Below are 18,817 nucleotides of genomic sequence, written 5' to 3' on the forward strand. Positions count from 1 at the left end.
GATTGGCCCCAGATTTTTAGGAACCAAAGTCTGTTTCTGTTTCCCACAATTTTTAGATTCAAGAATCCTATACCTTCTCTTTCCGTGGAATATCCTAGGCTCCACTCAAAGCTTGCGTGYTTTGCACACCAAGCTCCACTTTGGAGGTCCAAGCTCCAAAGCAACACATCAAGCTCCACTGAGTAAATAGTCCCAGGTTSCCATGTCTTTATGTCTAAGCTCTCAGCATAGACATACCAAGGCATACCAAGTTTCAGAGGCAGATAACTGAGAGTAAGAGAGCAGTCCATCCATTTTTACATCTATTCACTGACCCACCAGACCTGCATGGATTGSTAGACCACCTTCCACTGAAGCAGTTACACACAAAGATGGAGTTCAGGCTGGCTTCCACATATGCAGCTCTTTTAGCTGTATTGACTCCTTAGCTTGCAAGTTCTTTTGAGGAAGGACAAACAGCAAGGCAGATGTTTTTATAATGCTTTTACATTGCCTTCATCCACTTCCTCCAGCTCCACCTCTGAACAACCACTGAAGAACTTCTGAGTACCAGGATCAGCCAAGGACRGGATGGCTGGGAGGAACAGGAGACAAGACAAAAGTGATGCCATCTTGTCTTTACATGAGTTTTACCTCCTCATGATTCCTTTTTTTGCCTTCTAGTAAGGCTCCTGTCAGCTGCCTCCAGAAGATATGCCTGCTTATTTCCCTATTTTTCCATTCCAGATAGGTATTCCTCCTCAGGTATCKGGATAGCCCCAGCCTCTGCCTCAACAAGGCTTTATCCACGTCTTCCAGTACAATCATGATAATTCCAGCCCTCCCTGCAACAAGCTGCCAGGACTGGGCAATGTCAAACTCAAAGCTACACCACTTGCTCTCCAGAAAGTCRGTAGAAATGACTGCAATGACATTTCTGCTACTCAAGAAACCTTCTTGCATGATATTAGTGACAATGGGTACCCCTGGTAAGAAATCCCTGTAGTAAAGACAAAGCTGGAAGGGAGGTTTTCCTCCTTCTAAGGGCTCCACCAGCTCTTTTATCACCCACTCTTGGTCTTTGCTGGAGTGGATAACAAACGCATCATAGGTGTCCCCCTTTTCAGTAGAGTGCTTAGACCCACTGAGCAGCACCAATGCGTAGTATAGCTGGAAGTAGTATTTGTAAATCAGGAACAGGGACACAGCTGCAGCAAGCAACACACTCACTGAGAATGCCACTGTGCTTGGTTTAATCTGGCAGGAGGACAGATCGAAGCTAGACAGACTCACATTCTTCACATATGCAGGGACGTGGCACATCATCAGCTCCTTGTTCTGCAGTATCTTCTGCTTTTCTTTGACCCATTTCAGAAAGTTCAGGTGTGTGCAAGAGCAATCAAACAGGTTGTGAGAGAGGTCTAACAGGACCAGACTATCAGGTACACTTTCCAGGGCTGAATCCAATAGGACAGTCAGCTGGTTGTGGCTGAAGTCCAGGACTGTGAGGGCTTGGAGAGGCTTGTAGACTAAAGGATCAAAGACCAGCAGCTTATTGTTGCTGATGTTTAGCTCTTTTAGTTTAGAGAGAGCAGTAAATGTACTTTGATCCACCTGTAGCAATCTGCAACTTGAGATATCCAAGGTGTGGAGATGAGTTAGGTTTTTCAAATTGTTGGCCAGTTTGTTGTTCTCAAAGGTGCTGCCTGCCATCTTAAGCACTTGCAAGGAGTGTAAGCCACAAAATGTACACTGGGATTTAACATGAGTTTGAGTATAGGAAATATCAAGGTAAATGAGTTTTTGAAGGGAGAGAAAGACAGGGTAGGAGCCAGGACCAAATAACTTTGTGTGCTGAAAGTCCAAGGTTAACAAATTCTTCACATTTGTGAAGTCTCCAGTGACACTGATGTCAGAATTGAAGCTTAGGTTTAAGTATTTCAAATTTGGAGACCCGTTAAAAAGAGGGGAACAGCATTTGGTGAAGGAGAGGCGATTTTCACTCAAATCCATGACCTCCAGCTTAGTTAGATTCTCAAATTTCTGCCGAAAGCTATTGAGGTATTTGCTCTTGGTAATACGAAGCACTCTAAGTTCCTTAAAAAGAGACAGCTTCACAGCAGGCACTTCCTTAAATGAGCATTTCTTGCACTCCAGGTGTTTGACTTGAGACAACACAGGAACTTTTGACACCTCTTCTARATGGAGGTCCACCAACCGAATACTGGAGACATTGCCTATGCAGTCAAAAAGAGTGTCTGTGTTATTCTCAAATTCCCTGAAACAGATCAAGACAAACTCCTGCATCTGTACCTGGCACAGTCCACTCAAGAGTCCACTCTGAAAGTCCTTCAGTTTCTGACCGTCACTGAATTCTCCAACTATTAGTCTGTTGACCTGTAAACCAATTAGACCTTGAAGGCAAGTATGCATCACATTGAAGTTCTTAAAAGAGGACCTTAAAACCAGCTCACCAAGGTGAATCTTTGCAAAGGACCCTGGCTCAATGTATTTTATATCATTCAAAGAAAGCACCAGTGTGAGGTTGAACCTGTTTGCTTCCATCAGGGCATCAAGGTCTCCTCTGGAAATATATGTGATCCTATTGCAGAGCAAGCTCAGGTGTCTGAGAGAGGTCAGATTGGCAAAATACTTGGGAAGCTTCAATGAAGCAATGTTATTGTGGCCCACATTCAGCTCCTGCAGGGTATGCAAGTGTCCAATGGGCAGGTCATTCAGAGAGGATATGTTATTTTCCACCAACACAAGTCTTCGCAGAGAGGTTAAGCCATAGAAAGCTGCTGGCCCCAGGTACTTTAAGTAATTGGCAGTTAGAATTAAGGTGGAAAGGTTATAAAGATCCTTAAAAGAGTTATCTTCAATTATATCGATATGGCACCTGTTGAGCAGGGAAAGAGAATAAACACATGAAACATTGTCCTTTTCCATATACATTCACAACACTATTACACTAAGCACTAAATAAATGTTCTCAGGCTCCACCTCACTCTGGTGGTACATCTGGCTCTAATGCACTGGTCAGAGCAGAGCCAGTCCTCCTGAACTCAGTGCTTCCCTCGCAAGACTGGATCTACAGGTGAACACTCTGATTTCCCAGGAGAAGGCAGAACCAACCTGCCACATAAAACATACCCTTGCATATCTCCTCCTCCCTCCCTAAATCTGGAGTTCAACTGCAAAGCAAGAGGCCTTGGGCCATGGCAAAGGTCAAGATGCATGCAAGCAGCAGGACAGAAGCTAAAATAGGTCAAAGTCATACTGTGATGCCTATTGCTGATGGCAGAGCCAACCAAATACAGCACTCCTGTACACCTTGCATGTTTACAGCCTTCAGACTGTCACTTCAGCAACATCTAGGCCATTGCCCTGGAACCAGTATGCTGCAGCAGTGGCAAAGCTCATAATTCAGTCCACAGTTTTGCTGTTGATACCTAAGTTGATACCTCAGGCCATGTTGGCTATATAGGAGAATAGGGAGAGGAAAAAACAAGGGTCACCACCTAAGAAATGTTTTATGTGGGAAGAGCCAAATTTTCAGAGCCAAATCTACTCTGGAAGAAACACAAGCAAAATTAGCTTTACAACCCAGCTGGTGCCTTACAGCAAACCTGCTCTGCCACTCTATCACARGTGTAACTGTCATAGCGTTGAGTGACATTTTTCAGTGAAACAGTTTACCTTGAGAAACTGTTGTCTCAAGTCAATGGAAATTATACATCAATTCAAATTTTCTAGTAAGCTTCCCCCATCTTCTCCCCAGATATGGGAAGAGAAAAGAAAAAGAAAATGTTGATATTTTAAAACAACCTTTTAGAAAATGTATGTACCTAGATTTTTTTTTTAACTGAGAAAAGAAAAACAGCCCACCTAAAATGTTCCACTTCAGAGTTTTTGTAACAATGAAAAGTCTGACATTTTTCTTCTTTGGAGAGAAGTAAAAGATCTTCCTCCTCTTTCTTTCACCCCAACCCACAAGGTCAGATCAACAGGATCCACTCTGCACAAGAATGCCTGCACCCAGTAACTGGACTAAAAGCTGCACGTCACTTGATCATGGGCCTATGCAGAGAGAAAGACATGGGTATAAAGTCAATAGCAGGAAAATGAACAGCAAAGATCAACAAAAATCCAAGACAAGCAACCACTAAGGCACAGCTGGTGAAGCAAGATTAACCAGTATTCATGTAAAGGGGCTCATTACCTTGTAAGATCCAGAAACTGCAGTTCACGGACTGAGGAAAAATAGTTTGAGCTCAGTGATTTCAAGTGGCTGAAACTGAGATCCAGGTTCTGGATGGTATTTGGGACCTGAGTGGGAACTCCAGAAATATTCAGTCCCATGCATCTGAAAGTTATATTAGGGATGACCTGTAACAGTGACAGATCCGATCACAGTCAATACCTGCACTTTACAGAAAAATTGCACTATCAGAGAACTGGGGWGTAGAATGAGTAAACTTATAGTTCTTTTCTAAATAAGCTGCCCTGAGCTTCAGGAAATAATTTCAGGTATCCTAAGCATCTCTGATACTTTAATAGGACCAGTCCTGTTCCCCAGGAAGAGATACATTTCTTGCTGGTTGAGGCAGGTACAAAACCACAGGACTACGTTCCTTGAGGCTATGGATGAACTGTCAGCAGCCTTCGAAAAAGCCAGAAAAACAAACACACAGTACGCCTAGGGTGTCCCGGATCAGCTCTCAGCTTTATTACATTGCAGACAAGCAAGTAGTTCTAACAGAAATTATTCTGTAAGTAATGGGTATCTGCAAAAGTTTGCAAAACACAGTTGATCAGTGCCAAGTACTTGGGGTACTAGCAAAATTGCTCTGTGGTACAAATCAGGCTAAAATACTGTACTGTGTAGAAATAATAGATAGGGTTTGGATTTCTTCCTGAAGGAAAACATAATCCATTAGCTTAACTGTACTGTACTAACTTCAGAGGTATAGAAAGCCAACAAGAAGAAATGGTTCATGCTGCTAGTTCTRGTTCTCAGATGTTTTTGAGACCAACATTCACTTCAAATATCAATTGCCTTGGTAACATCCTTGGAAAAAACATGAGCTTTCATAAGACAGCTAACACTCTACAAATTTGATGCACAAATCTCCCAAGCAGCGGGAAAAGTTACTGCAGTGAAACAGAAGGATTTTGTGCTTTTTTAGAGATCACATACCTCCACACAGGGATCAAGGAGGCAGCTTGCAAGCTGTGAAGGAACAAGTGTCAGCCCCAGCAGCACCATGAGTGTCCACAGGGGAAAAGCTCCTCTCCTGGGCATCTTCAGGAGTCCAAGAATTCAGAAGAAAGGACCACGGGTATAACTTAAAGACATGGAGCAAGAAACCTCCTGAAATGCTGAGTGTTTCACCACTCCTGCTTCTCACTGCTTGTCACCGAGAGTTGCACAGAGCCGTGAGGGAAGTGAAATTAGTAGCTGCCTGGCTTCTAGGCATGCTCTGAATGAATCATTCTTCTTGAAGCTATGTGTTTAAAAGAAATAGGAAAAAAAAAAGGAAGTAATGAAAAGTATAGTTTGGACTAGAAATTAAAGAGGAATGTGAGCTGTATTAACGCGTCACTTGACTTGATTGCCCCAGATTAGCTCAGGGCAAAATGGCTAAATACGGAAACTTCTGTGAAATTCTGAGTCTAAATTCAGGAAGGTCACTTTTCACCCCCCATAATTTGAATGCACTGTGAGAGTGACTGACTCTCTACATTAGTCCCCCTGCCACRCTCTCAGATACACTACACTGGCAAGTAGTGGGGAAGCATTAAGGTTCGGCAGATGTTTTTTTGAGCCAGGTAACAACAGCATTATTTGTGGTCAAGCTTTTATGAACACGCATCTAGGATTTATCCATCTGGCTACACCTCAGCCTTGCAGTTATTCCTGTAAGGAATCTGCAGGAAGCTGCACATGGCAGTGCACAAGTGGCAAACGGGCAGAAGCAATGGATCAGAGCCACAGGTGCTGGCTCAGCCTGCGCAGCAGGGAAAACGTGCATCARCTGTGAGCACAGGGCCTTGTGCCTCTCCATGCCCTGCCCTTGTCTGGGGGGCTGTTGAGGAGAGCATACAGGGAGAGGCACAAACACTCTAGCTAAGATTAGAGCTTCTTTGTGCCCTGGCTGTGCCTGAATCTGCGTTTACTACATGATTTATTACATGAGTTTGCAGAGGTCCATCYCTGTACCTTCCTTAGTACACAGTGTAGACACAGCTATTGTTTCTAGAAGAAGCTTTGTAAAACCCCAGAGTTGGTGATGTCCCTTTAAACAGGCTGTGAGCCCTCTAATATTAAAGTTCCCTGCCTTTTTTTTTTATCTTGGTAAATGGTAGTACTTCCATCTTTCTGTGGATAACTAAGCAGTATTCCTAGGGATCCAGCTATAGGATTGCCAAATGTTATTAACACACATAGACAGAAGACATGCAAAAATAGGAGATGAAGATGGGATACTAGTTGAGAATAAGATGGAATGTGGAGTGACTACTTATGAAAGTCATAAAATTGACATAAAATATAAGCTGTAATACCAGGCTTACAAAGAAAAGTTTAAAATACCTGGGGAAGAGTGGACCTCTTTAATGGGTCAATAGAGGGCCACTGAGGGATGGGAAAATCTAAAATAACAGATGAACTCTGTGATGAAAAAGACGTGGCAGCACAATAGGAGCTAAAACTGACACCCTGATGTGCAGTCAGACAGCACCCATTAAACCAGCAGACAAAAACTTTGTCAAAATTGGGCAAGTTCTTCAATAAACCCTTTCTGAAAAGACAGTAGTAATTGCAGGTATTTGCTTTTATAGATGGAATCAAAAGTGAAAGGAAACTATTGCTGACTGCTTCTGTCTCTGGATTAAGGAAATTGGCAGAGCATTGYATCTGCAGATAGGACAAATGAATGTGTCCTTTAGCATTCAATATGCAGAATGAAGCAATCCACATTTAATTTTTATCTAAAGCTGAGATGAGCCTGAAGTATGCACTAGAAATTACCATATCAATGAAGACTCTCTGAAGATGCTGGAGAGTTTGGGAGGATCACAAAATCCATCCAACAGCCAYGCTTAGGTGTCAAGTGGAAAGCAGAACCTGAAGGACATTCAAAGAATCTGCTGCTTTTACCAYAGGGGACAGTTTCACAATGTACATCATCACTGGTTCAAGGACAAATAATATACAAAGGGCAAGGGATGGAGTACAAGTAGAAAACATGCAAGCTAACGAATCAAACCCAGCCACCAGTTTAGAAAGTCAATGCCAGTTAACTTCATATTCTTCAGCTTGCATATAACAATGTGCAATGACTGGAGAGAGCCACAATATCTCTATAATTGCTTCCTTCAGTTCACAAGAAACAAAAGTATTATTTGGAATCCTTTAAAGTAATAACATCTAAAATGACACATGATTCACTGTGCTGGCAATTTACTGGTGGGATCATTAAAGATCCCTAAGAAAGGAGATGTTACAGAAAATTCAATGTTTCTAAAATCATCTGTCTGGGAAAGATTTGCTCTCCTGAACAATATTATAAGTAACACAAYAGCAAACAGCATGTACTCAGCTTCTGTGATCTGAAGCAATGTAGTCAGGCATTACCTGGTGCAGGATGGTCACAATGTAAACAGACTGAAAAAGTATCTAGTGTTTTCTTATACAAAAACAATAATTATGAACTCTGGCTGAAAATAAAACTTTGCAAAACTCTTGGACGATRTAACTGGTAATATCTTCCAGGTATTCATTATAGGAACTTGAAAGTATACAAACAGTGTATAAATTCTTAACATCTGGAAAGTGACTTCGCAATTTGGTAAGGAGGCAAAGGTTGCAAGAGGACCCCAGCATTTCTAGGACATCARGTTAGCAAGGGCAAATGGAGTGGCCCTAACATATCAGTGAGGTACATAAATAGGCCTGTTGTAGCTGTGATGATCTCAAGGCCACAGCTAACCCAATATCACATGCAGATCAACTRTTACTGCTCAGAACTTCCAAAAGTACTTGAGAAGCTCAGGCACACAATCGTGCTGCACTGGATAACCAAGTATTGCTCTCACATGAGTTACAGCACCGGCCTATCTGCCTTCCTAGCTCACACAATATCAGCCAGCAGAACAGTTGCTTGTGGTGAATTAAGCTTAAATTGCTTTGTGTTGCTGCTAGGTTCTAGGCTTGGAATGCATAGCCAGCTAGCAAGTCCTCAAAGTTCACCTGGTGCACAGTCACTTCTTATGCTCAGCAAATCAGTCACTTCCCCCAGTCTCAAAAGTTGTCTGAGTGGATTGGGGAAAAAAAGGGGGGGGGGATTATCTCAAAAATTCAGCAGGATGTTGAATTTTCCCAGCCATTCTGCTGGGAAATACAATTTATATAAATCACAAGGAAAAATGAAAAAAAAAATTGAAGATAGATTTGATATCCTTTTGCTTCAAAAGATACTACAAACACATTGCTTTCTGGGAACGGTTAGGCACCACTTCATACAGCAGCCGTATGGTATCCCCTGGCTGGCTTGATAGACATTGGTYAGAAATAGCCCTAATCCACACACTAAACTGAGCTGGTGAGGAAGCCAAGAAACCAATATCATCAGAAAGGGTCCTTACTACAGTGTCTTGGCACACATAATATTTACTTGTGCTGCTTCCCCATAGGAAACAGGTATAGTAATTTCACATCTGATCAGCCTGAAAGACCTATTGTCTTTGCTTTGGGGTCTTATATCTCTGAAGAACAGAACCATATTCAAATTTAGAAACTCTGCAGTTAGTTGAGGGTGTTAGACAGCTTCACCACTCTCTATCTCAGCAATGATTGACTYTAGTTACAGATCATTTAACTGTTAGTTTCAAAGCAAGGAATGCCAGCAATTCAGATTGCTTGTCATGCCTGTGATTGTAAGTGACAGGAAGGACATGAAGGTGGAAGCAGAGACCGTCTCTACATGCTATAAGACCCAGACCAAGTGCCATCCAAATGGTGCCACCCAAAACAAAACACAGTGCAGCGTACCTAAAGTGTCTCCCATTGCAGTAAAAGACAGATATTGGTATACACAGGAGAAAGAAAACCAAAAGCTATTGTCCAAGTCAGTTTGATCAAAAGCAGTCTACATCAGAATAGATAATGTGTGTCATCAGATGGGATATTCCCCAAAGCCAAGGTCATATGAATACCCCAGAACCATGCAAAAGCTATTAGGGAAGAACTGTGTCAGGTAACGAGGGACAAATACATGACTAGAAGAAGTGATTAATCAGTGTCAAGATAGTTACTATCTGTGGCAACTACTCCATATGGACTATGTCAGGTCAGTTAGGAGCCCTACATTTTACTGTAGTTGGTACTTTATCTAAATGGTTGGGAGGATTTCACACAGATGGTGGAGGCATCCAGACTTGCTTGCCAAGCATTCATGGACAGTGAGTGAAGATGGACTCCCTTCACTCCTGGAGAGAGGCTGGCTGGTACTGAAGATGCCCAGCAATGCCGTGCCATTCTGCCACAGATGAATCACTTTCACACCTTGGCTGTCCGCTGAGCTGGGGATGCAAGGCTGCCATTGATGCAAGGATGTTCACAGTTCCTTGACATGAATTGCACTGTGTTCAGAAGGGGTATAATTGCTTTTTCGCAGCCCTGAGGAGGGTGGATTTATCAGCTCAGACCGATGCTAGCTTTTGCTGTTCAAGCAACAATACCACTCATTTTCCTTTTCTTTCCTCCTCCATTACATCCTTATTATGATATCTCATAGCCTAATTTACATATGTTTTGTATTACGGTGGCTTTGCTCTATCCTACTTATTCCACCTCCTTTCCCCCAGTTCTCTTGATAATAATAATTCTGCTGTTGGGCAAGGATTTATTCAAACTATCCAACAAGAAATGTGYGTAGGATCTGGAGGACTGCAGATCACAGATTTTCTATGGACCTGCACAGCAGGAGTGCTACCCATGCCACTGCAAACCAGACACAAGACAGGTTGTTTTGGGGATTCAGGGCCACGACTGAAGTATGGTTGTACAGTAAGTCCCTACTGCATAGCTCTTACACTCTGGAAAAGTTTGGAACAAGAGGCAACTGTAATGAACTGTGGTCACTTAGAAAGATTACAGAATTTTTTTTAAGGGAAAACACATCAGTGGTTCTCAAACATAAATTCAAAAAGTTGTGTAATGGACATGCTTGCTGCAAGTACTGAGAGCATTGCCACAGGCAATGACCAATGCAAAGACTCTTGAGCCTCATATTTATGGTCTCACTACCATGATTTGTCACTACATGACAGGAAGATGTTGCAACAACTGCCACAGAAAGTATAGAAACAGCTCCTGCAAGTTATGGTGAAGTTTGTGTACATGTTACCCAGCCAGAAAATGTAAACCAGTTCTTGGGCTTAGTTCACAGTATGCTTTATACATCAGCAGTTGGACATTAATATTGTCATGCCATTTTATCCCACTAGGAGCAGAACACAGAGTTAGTCACCCACATAGTTGAGGGTCTAGTTCCACTGCTTACAAAGCAATAACTTCCAAAATACTCGTTGAGTAAAATCCACATATTTGTATGTATTTACAAAAAAACATATTTTTGGAATCCAGTAGAGCCTCTCTGGCTAGTATGTGTTACGTAGATAGCAAAGACTTGTACACATATACAGCAAAACTTGAAGCAAGTGTTTAGCTGATAAAGGCAAACTAAATGAAACAGTTATCCTCCTTCGCTCAGTTCAGTTCTTTTTGCGTGTAAGAAAATATTAGGTCATCTCCTTTCACCCTTCAAGTGACTTCTTTATCAAGCTAAGCTGAACAGCTGGAGCATCCCGTTTTTCCACCAGTCTTCTGGTACAAGGCAGATTTGGAGAGTTTTGGTAAAGATTTTTTGGTCCTGAATTGTATGCACCAATCAGAGCAAAAACATTTCAGCTCCAGTGGAGGAGAAGCCAGGCTCACCAAAAAAGAATAACAGTGGGAGCTACATGGAGGGCATTAATGCTTTTCAGATTGTGAGAAGCAAGGGGTTACACAGAGACTTGAGGAGACAGGGCTAAAATACTGGAAGAGAAGTTACCAAGGAAAAGGAGTGTCACGAGGAGGACAGGAAATGCCGTGAAAGCCTGGCCACAGCAAACTGGAGGGAGGAAGGAAATGGGAGGGAAGCTTTGCCTCTGTGGAAATTGTGAGTAGTTATATGGGTACTGTGCTAATGTTCTGACACACCAAATGCTGCTGCTATCAGACATACGCATCCTGATGTAAGTTAAGCCAACCGCACTTTTACAGCACGTCTTTGAAGAGGTACTCGAGAAGATCCTTCATCTCAATGAACACCCAGTTGAAGAGTCTGCAAAGAAGGCGTTGTACCAAAATAGCCATCGTTTTAACGTGACAACATAGGTTCTTTTTCCAGTTACAGACAGCCTTTTAGTAAGGTAGTAACTGAGGTGGACTCATGATGATAGCAGGCTGGGAAGAAAATAGCAATGAGAGAAGCAAAGAAGAGGAGATATAACCTAAATGCATCCTGGAAGGAGGCTGTTACCTATGATCAAAGGGCTGGTTTCTGACCCAAAAGATAGGGTGCCAGAGGTGGAATTTGAACAGGAGCCAGTCACAAAGTGGAGACCTAAAGTGACTTCTTAAATGTGGAAGATCTTTAGCACACCAAATAGACCTAGCAGGCTGGCTCCATGCTCATAACTGGCTGGAAGAAACATCCTGAGCTACAGAGAGCATGAAGGGGAAGAAACCAGGATTACAGGGGCTTATGAAGCCATGAAAAGATCGCAGAGGCAACACTGATGTAATTCTCACCTGTCCTTACCAGAAATCCTCCTCACACAAGATATTGCCAACTAAAGACACTCCTTGAAATTAGAAACGTTTTTATTCTCAAACAGAAAAATAAAACAATCCCATTTTCTTAGTGTTTCCTGCAGACATTAACATTTCCCAACAATTTGTAAGACATTGAAATCTGAGTGTTCAGCCCAGTACTTTTCCAAACTGCTGAGTCTGACTCTCACTCCAATCTGCTTAGGAAGGAGTTTGAAATCTCAAGGCACAAAAGGTACTGTCATCCTCCTTCTCCCTTAACTAGGGGCTGGGGACTGGCTTAACATCCCAGATTGGTGCTTTATATAAATACGCAGCAAACAAAGGGTGGCCATCTCTGAAACATGAGGGGATTACCCAAGGCTGAAGCATTGTAGGACACACTTCATCCTCTCATCCTCCACCACAGTAGGCAGTGGTGAAAGCTGGAGACCAGCAGTGAAAAGGACAAGTGCTCTGAATTCCAAGGTTCATCCCCCACCCCACATGGAACAGGATGTTTCTGCTCAAAACAACCTAGAATAAGGGTAAAGCCCAGCTAGGACAACCAGCAGTGTCTGCAGGAGGACAGCAAGCACCATCTCAGTGGTTCTGGGCCTGGAAGGAAGGGTTAGCTATGTCAGCAATCASCCCCTGCTTGATCATTTTCAGCAGCCAGTTCCTCTCAGCAGTTAGATTGTGCTGGAACAGCTGCAGAGACAAGAGAGACAGAGTTACAGATTATTTCTTACCATGCTCCTCATCCTCCCCAAATTGCCCTGGATCCCCTCTCTCCCAGCTTCCTCTGCAGCCCCAAGCAGGACTTCCACTGATACAGATGAGCAGGACCCATGTCACCAAACAAGGATAGGTAAAATGCACACTGAATGAGCCCGTATCTGTGTTTAAAGTCCTTTCCAGGAACAAAGTACTCCTTCTCGTGGCATGCCCCAACAAGAATTACCATAGGTAATGCTGGTGATAGCTACCAGAGCTCACAGTTGTCTGAGTCCTACCTTTGTCCACTAAGTTCCTCTATGAAGAACACCTTAGATTGAAGAGGATGCATTTACTACCTCTTTTTTCCGTGACAGACTCATATTGTAATAATGTATTGGCGTAGCATTGTCATGGTTGCCAGGGTAACCAAAGCCTGCAATGTTGACCTCTTGGCACATATGGAGGGCTAAGTTCAAAGCAATGATTCCCATGGTGGCATATCTCTGGGAAGAGAAAAGAGAAAACAGCTGTTTAGCATTTCAAACTCCTACTTTTACAATACAGACATCAGCAACCAGCTGGGACCAGTAGCTTCCTCCACACTCCACACAGGAAAAAAGATACATAAATAAAACAGGACAGATGCCTGGACAGTGTTCCCAGAACTCAAGCAAGCAACTTCTTATGGGAAGATGCTGCAGAAAATTAACTGTCCACGAGAATATGATCTCTGGGATGCTAAAACACAGCATTCCGTGGAAACCAAAAGATTGTGGATGGGAGGAATCAGCATACTTTTTGACAAAGCTGCATCCATGATGCACCTTGTACAAGGTTTCTGCATCTTTCTTTTCCATGTGCCTGTTTATGCGTATTTGCTACTGGAGGGCTTCATGTGGTGCCTTATCTCTAATCCAAGCATTAAATGCCTGTCTCTGTCCTACAAGCTACAAAAAAATGCTCTTTGCTCATGTTAAACTAACATGTGTCCATGTACAAACTCACACATTGCACTAAAAGCTTTGTGACTCAGCAGAACAGTAACCACACTCATGGAGCAGTTGAACATGCTCTTGGTCCCCAAAGCTTAACAGAGCACTTACCACTCGCCACCTGGATTGTTCTACTTAGCACCTTTCAATCATTTAGTAGATAAATGTGTTTAACAGCATTTATTCAGCAGTCAGGAGTGTTGGCATATAGTTTCAGCCTAGGCTAAGAGTTACTGCATGACCTTGGAAAAGGTTATTTTGCCACACCAGGCTTCAAGCTTCTCTTGGATTTGTTGCAGATTTTAAATGTCCTAGTGGTGCTAGGCAGGCTTAAATTTAATTAAAGACTGCACGGCACCATCACAAAGATTGTCAGGACCAAAGACAAAGTATCATTAGATTCATTAATGAAATAATCCTCTACCATAAAGTGAATGGAAAATTGGTGTTCCAGAAGCAGTGGGCTTAAAAGTTAGCCTTAGGCCAGAATCCTATTAGACCTGAGTGTTTTAAGCAATGCCAACCAAAATTCCTCTCATTTTACACTAGCTAATTATCAGTAACGGTCTACAAACAGGGAAAGCCTAGGAACATATGTGAAAGAGCTTATATGACAAAGCTGCTTGTCACAACAGGCAACCAGGCCGTGTGATGTCTAGAACTCTGGACAGAAGTGTAATTCTAAAATGTGATTTGAATGCAGAATGGCAAAGGGTCATGGGGCAGACTGACAGGAATGGTGCACTAAGCATGATTAACGCTGCAGTGTTGTGACAGGTCAGAAAAGTCTTCTGTTTTTTTGGTTCAAGCAGTGATCAAAACTTGTAATACCATGCTGTAGGGAAAGACTGCATTTACTATGGAAGGGATTTGCTGATCTAAACAATGGGTCTGCTTCTTTCCCTATCTTTGTTGTCCAAGATTTTTCTCTTGTATGGCACTCAAGCAGTAAAGTATTAGAGAAGACTTAGAACACTGATGGTTGCTGTCTGCTCTCCAGTGTGATATCATACCCTGCTCCACGTTTTCAACTGCAGGAGTTTGTATGTTGCTTCATAGGTGACATATGGGTTGAGAACACGCAGGCGAGAGACATTCCCATTCCATTCGCAAGGGGGCTGGCGCCAAAACCCCACGTTTGTCTGTAAGGAAAGGCAGACAGAAAGAGACTCAAGACATGCCCATGCACACAAGACAAGTGCCATGATAAAGATCCCTGATTTAGCTGTAATCTATTGCTCTGGCTGGGTGCTCAGAAGGACTGACAGTCCTGGTGAAGAAAAGAAACTCCAGGTTTCTTCCACTCATGCCAGTGCACCTATCTGCAATGTGGCTGAGATTGAGGTGTTTCTAATTAGTGAAAATAAAGTCTCAGGTCCATTGTGAAGCTCATTAAATATTTGAAGGATACATGATTATTAGAGCAATGGAACATGTCACTCCAGATAACCTAGTTTCAACCTTCCCTCATTGAAGACATCTCACCTTATTCTTTGTTTTCAGCAATACCTCCCTCAGCCAGAGGAAATCCAGTGGCTTGAATGGGACAAACACCATCAGTGTCTCGTTGTCATTGTTTTCCAGAGGGTTGGGTAGAGCCGATTCAGGGAAGAAGAGACGGATGCTGGTTCTCTCACCCACATCCTTCTGRTGCTCTTTTACTGGAGCATCATTTAATCTGAGAATCAAAGCCAGAATAGCACATTTTGTCCCTGGAGCAGTTTCAGTATCACCTATTTCCAACACAGAAGYAGGTGTGTGCTGTTAAATGCAAGATGGGCCATGTGAACTCACATGAGGGAATGGATACACATTATGGTCCAACTCTATGACTTGGTCCACAGAACTGGGCACCTCACATAGATGTAGGAATACTTCCCCCCTTAATGAAAAGGCAGGCAGTGGTGGTAGAAATCTGCCATTTTTCAGATAGGGAACTAAGGCACACAGAAATTAAATGACTTTATCAAGTCAGAGTAAAAATGCATGTAAGGTTGCAATGCAATCAAAGATTTGGCATTGCCAAGGCCCAAATCAGTCCTGTAACACTGGGATTGCCTACTGCTCCACTGAGTGGGCCATTGAAGCTGGATATCCAGTCCCCAGAGGACATATCTGTGAATGAGTATGCTATAAATTTTGATTCCTGCAGTGAATGGCCATGAATCACAAGAAAGTCATTAGATTACCTGAGCTGATAGATCCTAGATATTATGTTTTCCAGACAAGAAAGACACATGCACATTATCACTCCTCAATCTCTGTCTAAATATTAGATTCTAGTAAGAATTCAGTACCTTATGATAACATGGTGAGAGTCAATCATTTTCCCGAAGTGTTGGCTACGGATGGAGTAACCATTGCCGACCACAATACACCTTTGGCACCGTAAACTAGCAAAAGAATAGATTCCAAGAGATTAAGTCCTTCCCTGATAARTTTCTCCACTAGGAGAAGCCCCCTCTGAGGGCTTGTTTGATGACCTCAGGTCATTCTGTGGGTGGCATCAGAGCAGAGAAGCCCTGACTAGTAGGATTATGGCTGTGTCCCAGTCACACAGAGGTTGGGCTTACCTTAGCAAGCATAAGGCAATGGAGTGTCATCAACATGCTAGTAAAATTAAGTGGGACCTCTCATCAGCTAGAGGAGAGGGAGGGCACAAGACACAGAGGAAATGGAAAGTCCTCCCCGCCCAGCACCCATCCCCAGCCCAGTCTCCATACCRCTCAAAGGATTCAGGCAACTCCTGCTGTGGAAGAAGCTGCAATGTGGCAAAAGCAGAGAGAACTGAAAGACAAGAAGTAGTTGAAGAGTTATCTTCAAGGAATGAAAGTGGTCCCACCAGTGCCAAAAGGAGAACTCTTCTCTTCTTTAGGCTCTGAAGAGCTAGGTTTCATCCTTCCTAAAGTGTCAGGACACTTCACATGAGAAAGCCTGATCAAACACTGTTCTGGTCACAGCTATGCACCCAACACTGTCAATACTGAGGCCTTTTTCCACATAAAGCACATGCTCTGCACTCTCTTTGGCACAAGGATATCATTTAGGCTAGGACTTCTCTATTCATTTTGGATGCTGCACAAATAATAAGCTCCCCAAGAGGAATGATTCAGGAATGAAAGGCTCTGATACTGCCCTGTGGAAGAAGCACTGTGAATCTGACCAATCTGCACACTGAGGTATATTTTCAGTTTAAGTTGGTTACCGCCCTGCTCTGTCAGAAATTACCACATGCAGTAGTTCCCCAACTGAATTTGCCCAGTCTTACTTCAATGCAAAGACAAACAGATTACCTCAGACCAGCACTATGAGCAACTGAAGTAACCTCACATTGAAAACAGCAAGGGATACCAAACCAATCAGTTATTCCCTTTCAGCTGATGTTTGTTAACCTCTGCAATGAGTCTTGCTTCATCCATAAGAGCATTTCTATCAGCCTTTCYCTTTCCATCCCTTTTGGCACAGGTAGAAGTTAGAGTTAAAGCACCATCCTCTTCCTCCATTATCACCAAAATGGATTGTAACCTTTCCTCAAAGGCATCCCAACCATTCAGCCTAGCCTCCCTCAATGAACCCTGGTTTCCAGATACATTTCCACTTCTTCTGCAACAGTCAGGGAAGCTCCACAACTTTATAACACTGAAGGCAGAGCGCTGCAATACCTGAGTTCCGAAGTCCAAAGGGAAGCTCATGGAACCACAGAACTTTTTCAAGCTCTCTTCTAAAAGGCCTGTCCATAAGCAAGTATAAAGATTCACTGGTCAGGAAAGGCTTCCAGTGAGATTCAAACCTGCCAATAGAGATTCAGAGCACCAGCAGTTCAGGGAAGAGTGGAGCAGTCACAGCAGTTTCAGACACACAGACTAAGATATCTGAAGCAGGCTGAATGATGAAGGGCTTTGCAAAGCTGCTGAGCTATCCTGAAATACTTCCCAGAAATGACCCCCATCTTTTAAATATAATTCTTACTGTTCACTGTTTCTAACCCTCCTTCTGAGCAGCAGTGATAGCATATAATTCCAGTTATGTTTCCACTTTCATTTATTCATTCACTTTGTGACTAAGTGCACCCCTCACTGTGCACTGACCAGCTCAACATTGCACCTCTTCCTCTCTGATTGTCCTTCAGAGGAYGCTTTACACATGCATCTGTATTGCACCATTCTGCTGACTCACTTGTAATGAAGCTAAGATGCCACTGTGCAACAGTTCGAGTTGTTTCCTTTCCTGCATATCTGCGCATAAACTCCGGACTGCCAGTCTCCATCCATCAGCACCCACTGAGCACTCAGTCATCTCTCACCAAAATTCCCCACACAAAAACCATAATTGACAAACCTTGCGAGAAAAGGCTTTCTCCACACAAAGCGTCTCCTGCAAGCACCAAGGCGCTTCCTGTGAAAGAAACAGAGCTCATTTCCAAACATCTCCTCTTCAGGAGGTCTTTGAAAGCAGTCCAAGATGCCAGGATGCAGGATGGATTTGAGCTTCTGCCCATGTCTGCCCATGAACAGCCCCCCTCCAAAAGACAGGTAAAGAGCTCCATATCTGCTCAGCAGAGTCATAGAGTAATTCAGGTAGAAAGATCTTTGGAAAGCCAATGTCTAAGTTAGGTCAATTTATGCAGGGTCTTGACCAGTCAAATTTTAGAAAATCGGTGGCCTCAAGTGACCTGTGTTCATGCCTCCAGATAGGGACGTGCAATGAAGAGCACTGTGGGATGTGCACAAGACACTCTGGCAGTGGTTTCTACTATAGCCTGGCTAAGACATCACCAGTCTTATCACTATTGTTTCATCCCACAATTTCTGCCCTGCCCTCAAGTCACTGCTAGGTAGAACACAGTCCTCCAAGCCCACAAGGATTCATGCCATATTGGGGGAGCTGTTTCTCATCCAGATCCTACCGTGTGACCTTGGAAGAAGGGTTGCCTCTGCTTTCCACAATAACAAATTGTTCCACCATTTGCCCAGACCACAGTACCAGTGAGGTCAGAAAAGAGAAGAAAAGATAACTTACTCTGCCTGACTTTCACGTGAGTTCATCACAGAGTAGTATAGGCTCTGCACATACAGACCTGCTGGAGGCAATAGAGAGGCTGAAACAGGCCATGCAGTTGCACAGTAACATCACTACACCTAGAGCCATGCCACTGCACAGACCACAGGATCTCTCCCACTAGACAGCATCACTGGGGCCTCTCCAGCCATCAGACCAGATGACCAGAAGATCCTGTTCCAGAGTATGGGAGCCTCCAAGTGGC

At 43.2% G+C, this 18,817-nt stretch overlaps 2 protein-coding genes across 2 annotated transcripts in view; both read right to left on the reverse strand.

Annotated features, from left to right (window-relative positions):
• Positions 1-618: 618 nt before the first annotated feature.
• On the reverse strand, positions 619-5,284 carry TLR4 (toll like receptor 4). The gene is made up of 3 exons (XM_085320013.1): positions 5,180-5,284; positions 4,202-4,368; positions 619-2,878 (listed from the first exon to the last, which is right to left on the reverse strand). Exons 1-3 carry the CDS (start codon positions 5,282-5,284, stop codon positions 619-621), a joined length of 2,532 nt encoding a protein of 843 aa, XP_085176139.1.
• Positions 5,285-12,445: 7,161 nt separating this feature from the next.
• Positions 12,446-18,817, reverse strand: part of LOC146587139 (CMP-N-acetylneuraminate-beta-galactosamide-alpha-2,3-sialyltransferase 4-like) — a 49,712-nt gene continuing 43,340 nt past the window's right edge. The window contains exons 4-12 of the mRNA XM_085320070.1: positions 18,574-18,634; positions 17,893-17,949; positions 17,217-17,344; positions 16,278-16,341; positions 15,852-15,947; positions 15,040-15,232; positions 14,568-14,696; positions 12,919-13,065; positions 12,446-12,553 (exon numbers count right to left, since the gene is read on the reverse strand). Of these exons, the coding sequence (XP_085176196.1) occupies positions 12,446-12,553; positions 12,919-13,065; positions 14,568-14,696; positions 15,040-15,232; positions 15,852-15,947; positions 16,278-16,341; positions 17,217-17,344; positions 17,893-17,949; positions 18,574-18,634 (983 nt within the window). The remainder of the gene's footprint in view (positions 12,554-12,918; positions 13,066-14,567; positions 14,697-15,039; positions 15,233-15,851; positions 15,948-16,277; positions 16,342-17,216; positions 17,345-17,892; positions 17,950-18,573; positions 18,635-18,817) is intronic.

This window comes from Rhea americana, unplaced genomic scaffold (assembly GCF_003343005.1).
Source record: "Rhea americana isolate MKP2758 unplaced genomic scaffold, rheAme1 scaffold_61, whole genome shotgun sequence".
Taxonomy (NCBI): domain Eukaryota; kingdom Metazoa; phylum Chordata; class Aves; order Rheiformes; family Rheidae; genus Rhea; species Rhea americana.